At 41.3% G+C, this 18942-nt stretch overlaps 1 protein-coding gene across 4 annotated transcripts in view; it reads right to left on the bottom strand.

Moving 5' to 3' along the window:
* The window catches only part of SDHAF3 (succinate dehydrogenase complex assembly factor 3), a 51661-nt gene extending 50050 nt beyond the window's left edge, over positions 1-1611 (bottom strand). For 3 of the 4 annotated variants that reach the window (XM_036010585.1, XM_036010584.1, XM_036010583.1), the window contains exon 1: positions 1359-1607. In XM_036010585.1, coding sequence (XP_035866478.1) covers positions 1359-1532 — 174 coding nt within the window. In that variant the 5' untranslated portion in view covers positions 1533-1607. Of the gene's footprint in view, positions 1-1355 lie in introns of all 4 variants that reach the window. The other variant, XM_036010586.1, reaches the window with a different exon arrangement.
* Between the last annotated feature and the right edge of the window lie 17331 nt (positions 1612-18942).

Below are 18942 nucleotides of genomic sequence, written 5' to 3' on the forward strand. Positions count from 1 at the left end.
TGCTTTATTATTTTAAGAAAGGTAAAAACACAACTGAAACACACAACAAATTGTTTATTGTATGGAGAAGATGCTGTATCGAAAGTAGTTTGTGAAGTTTTGTGCTGGAGATTTCTCACTGGACGATGCTCCATAGTTGGCAGACCAGTTGAAGTTGATAGCGATCAAATTGAGACATTAATTGAGAACATCAATGTTACACCACATGGGAGATAGCCGACATACTCAAATACCCAAATCAGTAGTTACTGGTGAAAATGAAAAATGTGTCTCTTATTTTACAGGAAAAATAAAACATATGAACTTTTTGGCCAACCCAGTACCTCTAATACATAATATATTTAGGAAAGTTCTAAATTTCACCCTTGTCCTAAATGTCCCTTTTGCAACATTTTGCAAGCTTCAATAATTCTACAATCAAGAATTCTGGGATTCAGTGACAAGGTTTTGTGTTCACTCTAATCTGTATGACCTTTAACAACAGACTTCAGTCATCTCTTCAGCCATTAACATTTTAGGTTGACGGATTGCTTACCTGTTTTTATACAAACACTGCTTCAAGTTTTCAAATACCTGAGATCTCACTCTAATCTCCAATTGCATTTGTTTCTTGATATTTACAAATCAGAACTAGAGGTAATCCTACAGGGCTCCCAACCCCACGAAATATAATATTCTGAATATCTTTTTCCTCCACCCAAAGGCGGAGGGTGGGTGGTAGAGAAAGGGCTAATCCCTAGTGCAGGTGTCTGCTTTAAAGGTAATAATGCGGGGTGATGTAACAAAGTAACGTGACTTGAGACTCAGGAGAAACCAACTTTCACCTGACTTAAACTGACCAGCATTTTTCTCTTTCAACGCTTGTAGTCCCCCAGGCTTAACTGCTTTCTGTATCAGTCAACTAAGAACATTATTAAGACCCAACAAAGAGCACTTAAGTCTTAAAAATAGTAATTATGGAAACAAGACTCTAAGTATGAAAAGTTAGAGGTAAGGAGAAAACCATTACTTTATTAATCGGCACTTGCTCCGTGCAAGGCACTGGAGGGGACATAAGCTCTTTGAGCACCTGACGGTGATTTATCCCATCCTCACCTCTCCAGCGCCTGGCACGGGCAGACGCTGATGGAACGGGATCTGCTCCAGCGAGGAACCCGTGCGAGAAATCCACGAGCTCTGGCTGTAACTTTGGGAAGTACTGTTTGAAGAGCTTTGCGCTGTTTAATTCAAATAGAACAGGCTACCGCTGGCGTGGGACCCGGAAAAACCAGCCGGTCTTTCATAGAGACAAACGGGGACACCTCTGAGGGACCCCCAAGAATGTAGGGCAGGGAAAGGGGGGCGGGGCAGTCACTTGCCTCCCATTCCTGCAAGAAACGCCGGGCCTCTTCTGAACCAACCGTCTTATGTCTCCTAAACTCGTCCTTCACGTACTGATCACCAAGGGCTTTAAGGTCTGGGGGCAGAACGCGGTGCAGCAGTAAAATGCGGCGATACAAGGCCCGGACACGCGAGGCGTGCGCGGCCGGCATAGTGCCGCGCGTGGACTGCAGACGGCGCCTGCGCAAAGGGACGACTAGTGCCAGCTCAAGGCCGGGTTTCAGTGAACCTGCACGAAAGCGGAAAACGGCGTGCGACCTTCATCCGGTTTGGTCCGCTCTAAAATCAGGACCATCCGGAAACCAGAGCTGCAGCGACAGGAGGAAAATGGGCCGGTCACTGCCTGGGCGGAGCTGTAGTGGAGTCGCTGCGTCAGAGCCGCGACTGCTGGAGGACTGCGTCTGGGTGACAGAGGGCTCCAACGAGAGGATTGGCATGAGCCGGTTGCCACCCCACAGTCACACCTCATCATCTTTGACTTTCATTTCCCGCCCTTCGCTCCTGATAGTCCTGAGAAATCCTTCGCAGAAATCAGTCTCCTCCAGGAAGCTTCCCATGCTTAGCTCGACCCCCTTAAGGCTTCTTATACTGTTCTACGTTCTGCGAGAGAGAGATCAGAGTGGGATTAGCCTACTAACCCACATACTTTGCACAGTGATGTGCTTCTCATTTGTTTCCTGAAGGCATGGCCTCTTCCACGTAATTCAAGCGAGCCCTGAGCCAGTTTTGTTAGCCCAAGTCAAATTAGAAAAATCATGAAGATGCATTTGAAAAGTATGGTTTCCAGGGCCATGATGCTGGAGATTTTGATTAAATAGACTGAGATGAATAGGTAGAATCTGGACATGTACAAATCTCCACCTTTTGCAAAGGCGATGAGGAGAGTATTTTGACCAGTTTTCAAAGCTGACAGCAACTTGGCCTGGTTCTTCCCCGTCACACCTTCAGCACATCCTTCTGGCTCCACTACCAAAATATATGCAGAATTCAACCATTTCTTGTCACTTCACTACAACTGCCTCTCTTTACGTGGTTATTGTGGTGGCTTCTTGTGTTCCTGCTTCTGGCCATGACTGACTTCAGTCATTATCCACCTAAGCTGTAAATCAGATGTCCCTCCTCTACTCAACAAAATCCTCCAGTGGTTTCTCTCATCATAGTAAAACCCGAAATCTCTCCACTTCTTAACTCACTAAATTTTCTCTTTGTGCTTTGTCCCTAGTTGACCAGTTCTAGCCACACTGGCCTACTGCTGCTACTTCCTAGTTCATGTTTGAACAGCCCAGGAACAGTCCCAAGCTAGGGCCTTGGTATTTGCCATACATGTCTTCTTGGCTAACACCTTTCTTTCAGTCAGCTCCTTCCTTCAGCCCCCCACCAATGAGACTCTACCTGGCCAGTGCGTTTGAAATTGCAACATCATTATGCCCAGAACTCCCTAACCTTGGCTTTTCCTCCGTAACACTTACTTGCTTATTTTACTTATTTGTTTATTACCTGCCCCCACCCTCTGCCCCACAACCATGACCCTAGAATAAAAATCCATGAGGGCAGGGATTTTGTGATTTTAAAGGTGTCAAGTGACTCATGACCTGTTGGTCAAGAAGGGGCAAGAGTGTGGGAATTTGTGAAGCTCCCTCCTAGACACCAGACTCTTGTCTATGCAACCTTTCTAGAAGACAAAGACACTTTCCCTGCACCAAGGGCAGGGACTTACTCATTTTATTACCCTATTCAGGGCCTACCACTATGCCTTACAAGTAAGCACTCTAGTATTTACTACTTTGAATGGGCTTTTTCATTTTGCTTAAATTTAGAAAAAATATTTATTTAAAAGAACACAGGATGTTTTTTAAAATGAATTTAATTTGGTGTTATGACAAACCACATTAATGGCAAGGATTGAATGCCAGTGTGGTTATTTACTTCAGGAACTTTTTTTCTAACCAGACTTCATCTCTTCACATCCCTGTAAATTGAAAATTAATTTCTTATTCCAGTTTACTTTTCTCTGGTTTCCTTTGGGGTTAAAGTACATGTATAATAAATACTTCTTTTAGAACCAAAGCTCTTCTAAAAATGTGGAAAAAACATTCTGCCAATGAATTAATTAAAAAGTAACAATAAAAGAAGTAATTCAGCCCCAAAGAGCTGAAGGTGCATGGAGCGCAATCGATGCTCAGAAATGGCAAAGGACGGGTGAGAGAGAAGCCAAGACCTGGTGGTGTGGTTAAGCTGTTAGGTGAGAAATCAAGCAATAATGGGGACAATAATAACAAGTGACCTTTTTTTTTTCAATGGGCTGGACAGTGAGCTATGTCTTCCAGACAAAACTGTTTCTTTGTCAAAATTTTCCATTGACATTTCAATTTAAGTTGACCAGTTTTCCTCTTGTGGTCAAAATAACCATAAACTGAAAATAAGATCTGAGGGAAAGAGCCAACTCTAAGGAATGTTTTAAATGTTTACTATTGTTGATATATGAAAATGGAAAATCAGCCAAAGTCCAGGTATATTGTTATGTTTGATCATTTAAAGTACTAATGATATTAATTGTTTTCTAAGGAGAAAAATACTGACCATTGCTACAGATGCTGAAAAATCATTTGACAAATTCATCACCCATTACTGATTTTAAAATAATAGTAACAAAATGGAAATCAGGATTCCTTACACAAAAGCCAGCATCTTAGTTAATGGGAAAAGATCTGACAAAATCGGCAAATTTTTGTGTAAAAGGGGAATGGGAAAACAACGTATGTAATATTTCCTTCATTTTGCAAAAAAGATAAACCATAACTACAATGTGCTATGCACACAAAAATATATGATTAACTCAACTGTCTATACTTGAGTCAAAAAAGAGAGCAAGAGATTGCCTAAAGTTGATGACCTTGAGGTGGGCAGAGCTGTGGGGGACAGGCATAAGACCCTGAAGGACACTGGATTTAAAGACTAACCAGATACAGGGAAATGGGGCAAATGCCAAATCAAAAAAGGCTCATGCTTTTGCTTATGGAGGTGCAATTGACAAAAACAGAAAAGCCAGAAGAGAAAGCTGCTTTTGGAAATGCATTTTACCTTAGTCACATTGAGTTTAAAGGGACAGGCTATACTAAATGTTGAATTTAAAGTTTCCTAATAGTAGTAGTATAATTTGCTCATTGTCTAAGTCAGTGGGTTCTCAACCAGGGCTGTGTATTACAGTCACCTGGGTAAATTAAAAAAAAAAAATACCGATAATCAGGCTCCACTCCAAATCACTTGAATCAAAATCTCTGAGAATGGGGCAAGGCATTAATATTGCTTAGAGGTGCCTTCAACTGATTCTAATGTGCAGCCAAGACTGAGAACCAATTGAGTACATTTCCAACTTGGAGGCCCTTGGTTCCAGGAAAAGTACGTAAGATATCAAGGCACTGTGTTAGGAACTGATTGCTAAATATCCAGTACTTCAACTCTAAAGAGTTCCTATAACATGAGGATAAAGATTTCTATATAGCTAACAATATTTTAAACCATAAAAGTAGAAATCATCTCTGAGGAAGTGAATGGGAAAGTGAAAAGAGGAATGACAGAACTCTGGGTTAGATCCACATTTGTAAAGCGGGAGGTGACTCGAGACTTGAGGGCTGTCTGAAGAGCTCACTCCTGAATCATCCCGCTTCCCACAGGTCGCATCCGCTGTAGCACCGTGTTCCTTTAAGGAAATGGCTTAAGCTTTCCAAATAACCAATGAACATTCATTCAGAACACAGCTTACTTATACAAAGTAGGCACTTACTAAAAATTTATAAAATCTCTATTATCTTTATCTTCTTCCTCCCTGACCTCTTCCAACCCAAGCCTTCCACCAGAACACTTGATTATATCCTAATTCTTCTGAGAGGTGGCTTTGTTATTATCCTCTATTTTCTTATACTGGCACCTCCAATTATCCTCCTCATGAGATTATTCCATTCAGCTCATGAACATTTACAAGACCAATTCACAGTGAAAAAAAAATCCTCCATCTATCATGCCTCCCTTCAAACTACCATCCTGACACTACACTTCTTTCATTGGCCAACTTGAAAAAAATTCCCTATTTCCATTTTCATTCCCCACTTTGTCTCTTTTAATCTATTATTGTCCCCACTACTCCTCTAAAATCACTTTCTTCAAAGTCACCAGTCACTTGCTTCTTACCTCCTAGAAATCTTGCCATGTTTTGGCTTTCATACATTTGTGCTCTGCAGGTGATCTCACCTCTAGGGTCCCATTGCCTCTCTGTCCTTAGCTGGCTTTAGTTCTTCCCGCCACCAAATGCTAATACATCCAAAGGCTCAGACCTAGCTTCAGCTTCAAAGCCCTCGTTCCGTCTTTGCTGTCTCACTGTCCCCAGCAATTGGTGATGCTCTGCTGCCCCCACCTGGCCAAGCCCATTCTAACCACCTCAGTGGCCTTTACTTGGAGAAGGGCCAGGAATCTTGCCAAATCTCACACATGCTCCGGACCTCTCTATAAAGTTTCAGCCTTCCTCATATCTAACCACTGAGTAAGTTCAAACTGGATGTCTCACCCCTTCAGAGTCTATAGTCCACATTAAACTCATCATTTTTCTCCAAAGACCTTTCTCTCTCCACCATTCTTCACTTTACCTGGACTCAGAATTCAGGAGGCATTTACAGCATCTTCCACTCTTTTCATGTATCTTGTAATTGAGCAATCCCCATTGAGACTTCTTTTGTAAATCAATCATTTTTTTCTGATGTCATTGACCCACTTGCCTAGACTCATTTCCCTCATTTAAATGATTACGATAGTCTTCTAACTGGATTCCCTTTCTTCAAAACCTTCTAGAGCTTTCCCATTGTCTCGAGTGTAAAGTCTGTTTCCCCAGTATATAAAATTGGATTAAAAAATTACATCAGAGCTACAGGCAAAACTTGCAGCTGAGCTAGTATTAACTCACTTTTTATTACATTAAACATATATGAAAGTATTTTTCATTATAATATACCATTGTATATTATGCACTTTATCAATTGAAAGGAAAATTCTGAAAAATATATTCAGGCACATATTTCAACTTCATAATGCCATTATACTTTTAACCTACAGAAAGTAAACTCAACTGTCTATACTTGAGTCAAAAAAGAGAGGTAAAAAAGTTAACAAATGCAAATAAATAATTGATAAGGGAAGTCATTCCTCTTCCCTCCCAAATTAGAATAAGGTCACAATATGTGTTCTTTATGCTCACAAATTTAAGGTGACCAAATCATATTAATATTCAGCTAAATTCCAACTCTGCTATTTTTCAACTATATGACCTTGTACTAGTTGTTTAAGCTCTCTGGTTTAAGCTTCCTCTTCTTAAAATGAGAATAATATTATGTACCTCAAAAAGTTCTTGTTCAGCTCTGGCTGGTATGTCTCAGTGGTTGAGTACTGGCCTGTGAACCAAAGGGTCACCAGTTCAATTCCCAGCCAGGGCACATGCCTGGGTTGTAGGCCAGATACCCTGTGGGAGAGCACAAGAGGCAGCTACACATTGATGTTTCTCTCCCTCTTTCTTCTTCCCTTCTCCTCTGTAAAAATAAATGAATAAAATCTTTTAAAAAATTCTTGTTCATTTTAATGATTTAATATATTAAAAAATTCAGATTAGTTAGTCTGCAGCAAATAGGAAGTGCTAATGTGCTAATTAGTGCTAGCAATGATGATGACAATGATATAGTAAATTGATAGCTGGTAGAAACCACGTTTCTTATTTTAAGATTTTTTTAAAACTTTTTCCCACTTTAAAATAGGCCATTAATCTTAGGTGTATGAAACTTAAATGAACTGAAATGATGTAAGGCAATCACACTGTGGCTACCTAAATTTAACCAGAGTCTATACCTGAGCCTCTATGCAAACAAGCATGATGGTTTTCCTTGGGCAGCCAGAGCAGTTGTCCTCGAAGTGATAATCTCTCGTCAGTCTGGACTGAGTTTACTGAGTCAAGGTAAATCCTAGTGTCTGTTGGACTCTCAACACCTATGATAGGACATAACTTTTTAGTCTTGGACTATGTTGTGAAATCACTTGAATTGCTATTACTCATAGTGGCAGAGAATGACTTTGATAAATAAGTGAAAAATTAATGTTTAGTCTCTGCCTACCATTCTATAACCATGGCCATGTGGAAGGAGGATCATTTATCTACTGAATGAAGAGTGGGGGAGCCTGGATAATTCTGGAAACTACATTATTCTGAGTCAGTAACTTCTTAAAAATTATTTTCAAGGTTGCCTTAAGAGTGTTTAAACAAAGGAGCATTTGTTCTTCCTTCATAAAATAAGACTTTGGCAATAAATGGTTATATTTATTAATGGTTAGTATTTCTTTAAAAACATAACAGCAAATATCACAGTAGTCTTAGAATTAGGCTCAAGTTTTAGAACAAATCATAAATTTATTTTAATTACTTTATTTAGTTGAACCTGGAATGGCCTTTTGGATAGTCTAATAATGTTGTTAAACAGATGAGATTATTTTAAAATGGATATATGATGGAATTACAGCCTTTCTCAACAACGTCACAACAAATGCAACCAGTAATGAAATATTCATTTCAAGGTGAAGTAAAATTAGATCTATATTAACAATATATATTTTTAAAAGAGTAACATAAGTCCAGTCTACACTTTCTCAAGAACTGTGGCAGAATAAACATTCTACAGAGGCTCTACTGGGCCATGTATAGGTGTATGACATTAAAGACATTTTTTTTTGTTTACAAGTACTCAATTGCAAGATGTTTATAAATGTAAAATAAATCAATTTTTCAGCTATCTAGTTATAGTCCAGAATCATTATAAATTAAATTTAGACCAAACTAAAGGAGAGACTTAAAAACTTATGTGGTGATTCTTTATTTGTATTCTACGTAGCAGGCTCCTAAGGAGTCCATAAAAGGCTGTCGAAGGTGCCGAAGGAAGGGTTCTTCCTACCAGAGAAACTGTATAACACCTCAAGAGAGATGGGCCTCAGATCCAAGGATGATTTATCCAGAAAGCAAATTGACCCTGAATTGGTGCTTCTCAAACTGTGATGTACTCACCCATTATCTGGGTATCTTATTAAAATTCAGATTCTGATTCTGGTTGTCTGGCGAGGGCCCTGAGCTTCTTTCTGCATCTCTGACGAGCTCCCAGGTGATGCTGAGGCTGCCGGGTCACAGAGCACAGTTTAAGAAGCAAGGTCCTAAAGCACAATCTGTATCATAAGCTAACAGAATGACATTTTCCTTCCCCAAACTTTTATTCAGATATGTATAAAGTGGATATTTGGGGCAACTTGTAAACATTTTAAATTTCTCCAAATTCAAGTCTAATTTAAAATATTTTCATTACTGTCAAAAGGAAGTGGTATGAAAAGTGAAAAGAGAATAACTATTCTTTAAATAAAAATAACACCTGAGCCCTGGCTGGCATAACTCAGAGGATTGAACTCGGGCTGCAAACCAAAGGGTGGCAGGCTCGATTCCCAGTCAGGGCACACATCTGGGTTGCTGGCCAGGTCCCCAGTGGGGGCCACTTGAGAGGCAACCACACACTGATGTTTCTCTCCCTCTCTTTCTCCCTCCCTCCCCCTCTCTCTAAAAATAAATAAATAAAGTCTTTTACCAAATAACACCTGAAAAGATAACATAAATTATTGAGTGCACAGAAGAGCAGAAATAAGGCTGGAGTATAATAAACTTTGAGATGAAGAGCCCAGGTATGAAAGAACACTACACAAGTGAAGGCGAATCAGTCCATCGGGGGAAGTACTGTCTCGGGTCTGGGGCTTGCCTGGCCTCGGTAGATAGCTGTTGTGTGTGGTGGGGAGTTAAGTCTTAAGCACTTAAGGCTAAAAGTATTCACAAGGGCCTACAGTTGCCTAATCAAGTTGCTTCTATGCTTTTGGATCAGCATTACATTACCCCACAGGGAATTTAAACACAACATAAACATGTATTTAAATGAACTTAGAAGAAAGCTTGTAGTCCCGTCTCCTGTTTTAATTAGATATGTCTTATATAAGAAACATATACATGCAGACTCTGCGGTTTCCCTGGCAAGGCTGCAGCACTCAGTAAATCCACTATAATATTATTTTTGTTTGCTTTTTTTTCTCCCTTAATTAAGTTTTTAAAGTTTCCTTAGCTCTCTGTGTGGCTGCTTCAGCTTAGGCAGCCGAGCTTGTGGTGAGGGTTTGGGAGGGCACATACCAGCCGCCCTCACCCCTCCCGGCGCCTGATCGTACTACCTCCTGTGCAGGAGATAGGAAAGAAAAAGGACAAAGAAATATCCGAAATGCACAATAAGTGCCCTTCATAGAAGCCCCTCTTAGCATGCTTAAGAAAAGCCCATTATTTTTCCAGCCTATTGACAGAGTGAGGGATACTCAAAACTCCTCAAGTATGTGGACAGCCTTCCAAGGCTCATGGAAAACAAGGATAGCGTCCAGTTATATGATGCCAATGTATTAAAATATTTTGCTGGCCCAAGTGCTATCTTCACCATAGATCTCTGGACTGGCGGTTGCTCTAAAAGCCTGTTTCAGAGGCTGGGATCATGTCTTAGCAAAATAAGCAACGCAGGGGCAATCAACGCACGAGCCTCTAACTTCTCTCTCTCGTTATAGCTTCAGTGGGGAAGGCCAAGTTTGATTGATGGGCACATGCTGAATAGTTACTGAGATTAGAAAGCTGACTGGCCACAAAAAACTTGTGAGTTTTTGCCTGCCTTCTTGTTTTGTTTTAGTTTGATATTAATTAGACCTTAATTAAATTGTGCTAAAAACCAATAGCAAAAAGCAGCACAAGCATAATATGAAGTGTGTGTGCTGATACAGCAGGCTCCAAGTATGTGTGATTAAGCCGGTGGAGACTCGTGTCAGATACAGGCATGCATCTGCATACCGTGTTTGTCTCTTAGGAGTGTACCAGAGAATAAAGCTTAGTGAGTCCATGTAGTTTTCTTTACTTTATGCTTCTGTTCTCTAGGTTACACAGTTGGTTTAAATAAATTAAAATTTATATATGAACAAAGGTATACCTAGAAAAAAGACTGTAAGAAATATACCTAAATGTTAGAAGTCATTATTCTGAAAAATGAAATTAGAGGTTACTTTTTATTTTTTCTTTTCCCTCCACCTCAGAACTTGAGCCTTTTAAAACAAAACCAAACAAAGAAGATTATACTACAAGCAAGAGCATATGTAATTAATAATTTTTCTTGTTGATATGTGTTCCACAACTATTTTACATAAGTTACTTAACTCAAATATTCAGTATAATTTATGAAGAATCTCCTATGCACCAGGCCCTGTGCTTGGCATTGGTAGTACACTAATATACATACATGTTTTTATCAAACAAATATCTAGCTACATGTTCTTCATTGACCTATGGAAGGTGCTGGAAATGCAGGCTCCTTGTTATCTCTGCTCCTTTCCTAAATTTCTCCTTATTCTCCACCTTTTTTTGATGTCACTGAGAGTGGAATTACTCTACGCAAGCTTTTTATCACTTTTTCCATCTTTAGTAACAGTAATGCCACCTGGTGCCAAGGCATAACTGCCTTCAGCCATCAAAACACAAAGATGCAGGCCTAGTGTCCATCTCTTTGTGGCTTTGTGTTAAAAACCGGTAATGGTACAACAGTCCCCACACTCCTCTGAGGCAGGGGCAGGCCTGGGGAGGTGTCAGTGAGCCCCCCTTGAAGACACTCATATTTAGGAAGCCCCAAAGAAAACTGTGTGAGATCAGGCTCATCAAACAAAGACTGAACAAGGAATAAACAAAGACTGATCAAATATTCAAAGACCAGTCTGTAAAAGATGCTTAGCTTTTTTAGTTAAATATAGGTCTTCAAAATGGAGCTTTTGTGTACACCCCAGCTTCCAGAAGAAACCACCGAGATTATCAACTTCCAGTGATCATTGAAATTCTAATGTAGCTAAGTGGTGCTCCTTCATTGTCTAGGTGTAGCATGTTATTTGGAAACATCTGCTGCCAAGCCCACCCTGCTCCTTTCCACAATAGACAGCACATTAAAGAGCTTTCTTGACTGCATAGTTGAGGTCCTTCCAGTACAGGCCCCAGCCCTTGTGCTTCCCACTCTTATTTCTGCACAACCTTTCAGTCCAGTCAATAGCCCTAAGTAGCTAGTTCTAGAATATGCCTCTCACTTCCCTGTTTTTGTCTCTTTATCCTGAATCCCTCCTTTCTTTTCTCCACTTTATCCATCCTCCAATGAGAAGTGACATACACTTCTTTAGGAAACTCTATAAGAGGACTTCAACTCCAAGAATGCCTTGCATCCTTGGACTTCACATGCTTGTTTCTGCAGAAATCATTAAGCCAGAAGTGGGTTTCAGGGGGAAGATGGTTTGGATTGGGTGGGGCTGTCAGTCCCTGTCCACACACTCTTAGAGCATCTTCTCTCTCCAGCTTGTTACCATTCAATACGACGTTGGCTTTCCTGTCTTTTGCCTGCATGAGGCAGCCCATCTAATAAAGAGCTTAGGTGGACCTTCAGTGGGTCCTAGAGTCCTCCTGTGTTATAGAGCACAGAATGGGTAATCCAAGAAATGTGTAATTGTTACTTTATGATCTCATTGCTCTTTAACTTATCAACACTGAGTCCAACCAAGCAAACTTTGTGCTCTTAGGAGGCAAGGATCATCTCTATGTTCCTTTTATCTCTCAGAGCTCTCCAGGCAATACTTTACCTATGTTAAGTGGTCAACCGATATGCATTTCTTGATTTCTTATTCAACACTATCAATGACAAAGTTGTCTAATAGAAACGCCACAAAGTAAAAATGTGCCTTATAAATCTGGCTATCTGGCTCCTTTCCCTTTGGACCCTCAGCTGGACCCCTTTTCTGGTCTGGGTATTCTCCAGTGATACTCAAGCTAGATTGATTGCAGTGGCTCAGATGAGAAAAGTGAGAGTGAAGAGAGCATAATGTCTTCAGGGTCATTATCCCTCCTAATAGCATTTCTAAAAAGATTCTGGAACTCCATGATAACTTTGTGACAGACTGTTTATTGTCCCATGATATTATCTTCACTTGCCCTTTTTGGAAACAGAAATCTCACATTTTTACTGAACATGTGGCTGCCAAGCTAACATCATATCATATTGTCTAGCCTTCCTTGTATCTGGCCAGAGGCATAGGACTAACTTCCGGCCAGTGGGACGTAAGCAAAAGTGACGTGTGCAAGTTCTGAGTCAAATCCTTTAAAAAAGGAATTTACTGGAATTCCTTTGTATCTAGTCTATCTTTCTTTCCCTTGCCCAGGCTCAAATGCACAGCACAAAGCTGGTGCTCCTGTTTTGAAGATGACAACACCAGGCCTAACAAGATGGAAGGCCTGGGTCCCTCAATTACTTCATGAAGCAGAACAACCTACACACACTAAATTGCCAATGAATTCTGGGCTGATATATGTGGAGAACATAAAATTTTATCTCATGTGAACCACGGTACTTTCAAGTCTCTTTATTAGAGTAACTTAGCCTGTACGCTAATTAATATATTTTCCAAATAAACAGGATTTGTTGAGAGCAGCTCGTCTCCCTTAATTGTACCATATACTTTACTTTTCAGAAGCTTTTGCACAGGATCTGGCTTCTGTCAGGACTTATTTCAATGTATGATGCTGCTTGAGGACACAATAACAGTATACATGGTGTGTCCCCTTCACCAACTGGAACCTTGAGTGACAGAGTATGGTTTCTCTGGGATAAGTACCACCCAATTTTGGCCTTCCTTCATTTTGTCTTTCTCTTGTCAACAAAGCCTTAAATGTCACTTTATAATACAGAAACGCATACATGGGACGTTTTTCACCAAAGTCCCACCAGTCCGAGGCACCAATTTTGTGCGAGAGGCCTACTGTATGACACGTCCTCCCGGAACAACATTACATCTAAGAACTGGGGTCCTAACAAGAGCACTCCAATCAGAGGAGCCGGGAGCTGCCTCTCTCTCACTTCTCTGCCTCATAAAGAGCTTCTACCTGGTTTGCTGAAACACCTGTGCTGGGGCCCTGCGATGTCCCACCCTGAAGCTGGCCGTGCTGTGAGGAAGCCCAGGTTAAACCCACACACAGAGGCCACGGGGAGAGGCCTCCAGTACTATACATAGACAGAGATGAGTGGTCAGCCTCCAGATGTTTTTGCCACCCACTGTTCCAGCGCCAATCATTGCCTGACTACAACTAGATGAGAAATTCTGAGCCAGAACTACCCAGCTGAGCCTTTCTTGAATCTCTACCTCATAGAAACCATGAAATATTGTATGTTATCTTTAGCCCTGGGGTAGTTGATTACACAGAATAGATAACTAGGAAGGTTACCAAAAATATAGAGCCGACTACTCAGTTTTGCTGGGCCCCTGAGGAAAGGGGGAATTTCTGACCAGAGAGGCCTTGCTGCCAGAGAATTTTAGCATATAGACCACAGGGTCTGGAATTAAGAGTCTTGGCCTTTACTTACCCCTTTCTCCAACTTGCTTATGAGGGGTGCCTTTATGCAATTCACTTGAGTTTTTCAGATTCCACAACTAAAAGAGCCCATGTGGCTCTCAGGAAGACTGTGAGGGTCAACAGGATGTAGTAGAAGCAGTTCTCAAGGAAAGTATTCAGTAAATGTCACCTGTGGCTTGCCCTGGCCTTGCTCAGTTGGTTGAAGTGTCATCCTATACACCAAAAGGCTGCAGGTTCGATCCCTGGTCAGAGCGCATGGGAGGCAACCAATCCATGTTTCTCTCTCACATCGATATTTCTCTCATTCTTTCTCTGTCTCTCTCTCCTCTCTCTCCTCTTCCCTCTTCCTCTCGCTCTAAAATCAATAAATGTATCCTCAAGTGAAGGTTAAAAAAAATGTCACAATGTGGTTTGATTGCCTCATGCCCAGCTCATCTTCAGGAAAGACTTTAAAAAAAGTCAAAGCTGCTTGAAACGGATAAAAATTTGATGAGTAGACTTTCTTCTAGTGAAACAGATTGAATAAAGCCAACTGATTCCCATTAAATGTCAGTTACCTCCTGACTTGTTGAAGAAGAGATGAAAGGCCCTCCCCCTTCCAGGATTTGCAGAGGAGACTGCTGCTTCCCATCTTAACTAGAGTCTGGAACTTCACGGGGACAGGCCCCATTGCTTTTCAGTAGCAGAAACAGCAGAAAACGTCTTCCCTCCAAAGGGCCTCTTTTATGAGCTTTGCTCTCCGTGAGATCTCAGGGAACATATGTGGTCAGGATCATTTCTTCCAGCACCACACCTCTTTTCAAAATTCCTCCTTTGGCAGCCAGCAAGTCTTTTATAATCCCTCTGGAAATAGCTTTTCCCTGGGGAATAATCACCCTAGCAACGAGGCGGGAAAGAACACATAACCGTGTCCCGGGAAAGCCTTGTCTGAGGCCACCATTTAATGCCAGTCCTTGCAGGGCATGGCGACAACCGAAGAGAAATGTTGCTTTGATAGAGAAATCAGGTTCTGTGGCTGCTCAGCATGGGTGGCCTGACAGCCAGGCAGGATGGTTCTCAACCTCGGTTACTTCTCAGATTCAAGGACTAAAGGAAAATATTCAAAATTAATTATTTACTATGTATTCAGATATTTAACCTTCCTCTAACCAGACAGAGGCAGAACCTGAAACAGTTGCTATCCTACAAGCTAAAACTGAGACTATTTTCTGAAAAGAACTATGTCTGTACTTTTACATATATGTAATGTGCATTGTTCAATCATTGTAAGTTTTGAGTGAAAATCTCAAGGAAGCTGTTCATTAATCATAAGGCTAACCAAGCTCAATATTTTTGACAAAAGAAAGATGGGCACAGATCATTGATACTGCACTAATTAGGATTCTGGAAATTTAATTAAGTCGATATGTTGAATTCAGTGAAATTAATTTTGATTGCATCGGGATAACATCCCATAGAAAGATAGAGATTTAGAAGGATAGGTGGTATTTCATAGGCTATGTTTTGGGTAATATTTTCCTCACCTTCCAATCTGTTTCCACAACCCCAAGCCAGAGTAGGAACACAAAGGAATTTTGTTTCTGGCTTCATTTTTAAAAAATCTAATGAAAGGAAATGCAATTCTAAAGGCTACCTTGCCTCTAATTTTAAAGGTATTAAAAACACTAATTGTTGGACATATAAAAAGATATATTTTTGAAAAGATTAATAGAATTGAGCTATTAGCAATTTTGAAATTGACTTTACTATTATAATTTTTAAGTGCTTCAAGCCTTTTAATGGAAGCTTTCAGAACTGCATCCTAAGTCATTTAATTTCTGTTAACAGATCTGTCCTGGCTCCTTATTGGCATTTATTCCTGTGCCACCCACGTAGAACTCCAAATGTGGATTCAAGGACTGCTGAGCTGTGAACACTCTATTTGTATAATTTTGCCAGTGACCACCCTTAAACCTCAGAAGAATCAAAGGAAAGCAAAGATATGCTGAAATGTTTAAAAAAAAAAAGAGGGGAAAAAACCCAACCTGGAAGACACTTACAAGAATGTGAGTTCTCCTGTACTGCACCCTGTCAAATCGGGTTCTTAGGGTCAGGACCACCAATGCACAGGTTTTAGCTTTGGGGCTTCTGGGCATGATCTGTGGCAAAGTTGTATACACACACGTACCAGCCTGCCCAGCGTGCCACACAGAGACCGAGGCTAACCACAGCTGAAAGAGGAAACCCTCGTTTGGTGCAAAGAATAGGTGAATTGTGAGCCCTGGGTCAAAATACCTTCTTTTACCTTCCTCCATCCTAAAAATAGAATTCGTGTGTGGGAGCGCGCGTGCTCACAGGCCTGTGTGCCTGCATGCATGCGTGCACGCGCTTTGTACCTTAAATCAGAATAAAAGGACGGGAAATGGTAGGGCCTTTGCACTCAGCAACTATGGATTAGGCAAGAGCTGAACAGAAACAATTTATAGTAGTCATTTGAACCTTAACTACTGACTTTCTTGCCAACATCACCAACAACACGAAAAGCTTTGTTTCATTTTTATTTCAATTTGCAATTTCAATTTTATTCAGTGCTCTGAATTAAAGTGAGGATAACATCAGTTAATTATAAGTTAATTTTGGCATAATCTGGAATGAATTACATGATTACTTGGTTCACATAAATATATCGTAATCATAAATTGGGATTTTGGACTTTGAGGGGAGCTTTGAAATTATTTCCCATCTAAACCTCTCATTTTAGAGATGAAAAAAAAAATGAAGATCTAGTGTGATTAAGTGACCTGCCCAAGGTCATACAGCTAATTAAAAGCTGAGTAAGAACTAGGTTCCATGTCTCCGGCTTCCCCATCTGGTGTTTGTTTTGTCTATTGCACCCCAACTTTTGATTAGTCATAATAAGAGGCAGCAGTGACCTGGATTAAACAAAATTGCAAATAAACTTGGTGTCCCCTTTCCTTGTTCCTGGGCTCCTTGAAAATGAGATTGTTTTGTTTTGTTGTTTATTCAATTAGCTTTCTATGCTCTGGAGTGTTTAACACAGTATATAGATTTTCAGCAAAAAAGGTGTTGAGTTAAATGCACTGAATCAGTGGGGAAAAGCAATTGGTCTCCCTTTCGAGGAGCAGCAGATTGATGTTAATCTTCACATTATGGACAGTGGAGGGAGACTGCCAGCCAGGTGGAGAATGGTGGGGGAAGCTGGTCTGGATTTACATTTTCCATGTCTGTTCCACAAAGAATAGACTACATGGAAGCAATACAGACTTAACAGGAAAAGACAAATAGCAGTATTATTTATATTATGTGAATAAGTCTTTTCTTTTTATCATCCATCTCAAGTTCCTAATGAATGGTATTCTAACATGTAGAACTTGCACAGTTGGTTTTTATTTCTCAGCTATAACTTAAGTCATCGCCCCACTGTGTGTATTACAACTAGCTCTGAGCTTGTGAGGATTCAAAGTAGGTGCTAATTAAAATTTTAGTAGTGAGTATCACGTATGATCAAGAGCACTGGAAGTGAGAGTGTGGAGGCATGGTGCAGCCCTGGGCTGCCCTGATAATAAGCTGTGTGACTCTGGACCAGTACTGCAACCCACTGCTGATTCCCATCTTCATTCCAGCTTTAAAATCGTGTGACTCAATTCCTTTCTTAATGAATTCACAAACACTTTTAGATCAGCGCCATGTTTATTGTTCTAAAGAAGGTGACACCCTCATTTGGAGGGAGCAGACCTCACATACCATGTTGTCACCATCACAGATGGAAGACTGCAGTCACACGCTGGGCAATAGAAAGGTGAAGATGGGATTAAAGAGCATGAACGTGGAAGGCTTTAACAAACCAGGAGGGGAGACAGGCCCCTCATAAGATAAGTGATGTTCACACAAATCTCTTCCATGCTAAGGATCTAATAGTGTCCAGTTGGTTTTCTTTGGTTAATGTTTTTTTTAAATAAGCACTAAACTGGGTTATATAATCTTAAACTCCATCTGCATGCCGAGAGAGAGAGAGATGTGACCTAGACCAGAACCATATATCCTGAAACTGGAAGACAGCTACAATTTAGCCAGCCCAGGCGCCCCCTCGAGCAGACAGGGCCAGTGAAACCAGTGTGGTCACACAGGGCCGGGTGCTCAGAGGGCTCCCCAGTTGGGGTTTAATGCTCCGTGGTTGCTGTCTTAAAATTCTTAGTAATATTATCTTTGAATGTAAATGCTGTGAGTGAAGTGTAGCGGGGCAATGGGACCTGTGCCAGGATCTTGGCCCTCAGCTCCCATCCGTCTTCCTCCATCTCCCTCCACCTCCCCAGGTGGGGTTGTCAGCAGCCTGCTTCTCCACTCTCGGGCTCCCCACATACCAGCCAGTCTCCCCCTCCCCTGCCCCATGATGGCTGCTGCCCTCCCCTGCTGGCCTGAGCCTGGACCCAGCACTGGTGTGGGGGAGGAGGGATGAGTGGTGGCCACTGCCTAGCCCAGGGCTGACAGCCCTGTGGTGCATTCTTCTCGGGGGGAGGGGGGTTGTTGGGGGGAGAGCCTCTCCTCTGCCCCCGTCAGATCCTGAGCATATTCTGGCCCTGAGGTTTAAAGATCCTTGGGGGTCTGGGCCCACTGGCTGGAAGGAGCAGAAACAGTACCCGTCTGGCCCCCGCAGCAGGCCCCCACGCATCTGGGAGGGCCTGCCCTGCACCTGCCCCTGTGCACAAGGATGGGGGAGCCCGGCATGGGTGGTTGGAGGTAGGGGGCATCCTCTCTTCCTCCTCCCACCCTGCCTGAGTGGGTTTATATTTGTCCCTTCTCATCCCCTGGAGGCAGGAAACTTCCCCTTTATTTTTACAAGGTGCTCTGGTAGTTGCATTTAAAATTGGCATGGCACAATATAAAAATAAGTGGGAAAATTCATGCTAAATATTTAATATCTCAATTTTACTTTACTTAGGATGACATTAAATAGCAAATAAAAGCCCTATGATAAGGCTGAGAGAAAGACTATGGCAGAAAGGAAAAAGTTTCCAGTGTACCTTTAAGGCACTTTCCCTCTGCTTTTC

Source organism: Phyllostomus discolor, chromosome 10, assembly GCF_004126475.2.
Source record: "Phyllostomus discolor isolate MPI-MPIP mPhyDis1 chromosome 10, mPhyDis1.pri.v3, whole genome shotgun sequence".
Taxonomy (NCBI): Eukaryota; Metazoa; Chordata; class Mammalia; order Chiroptera; family Phyllostomidae; genus Phyllostomus; species Phyllostomus discolor.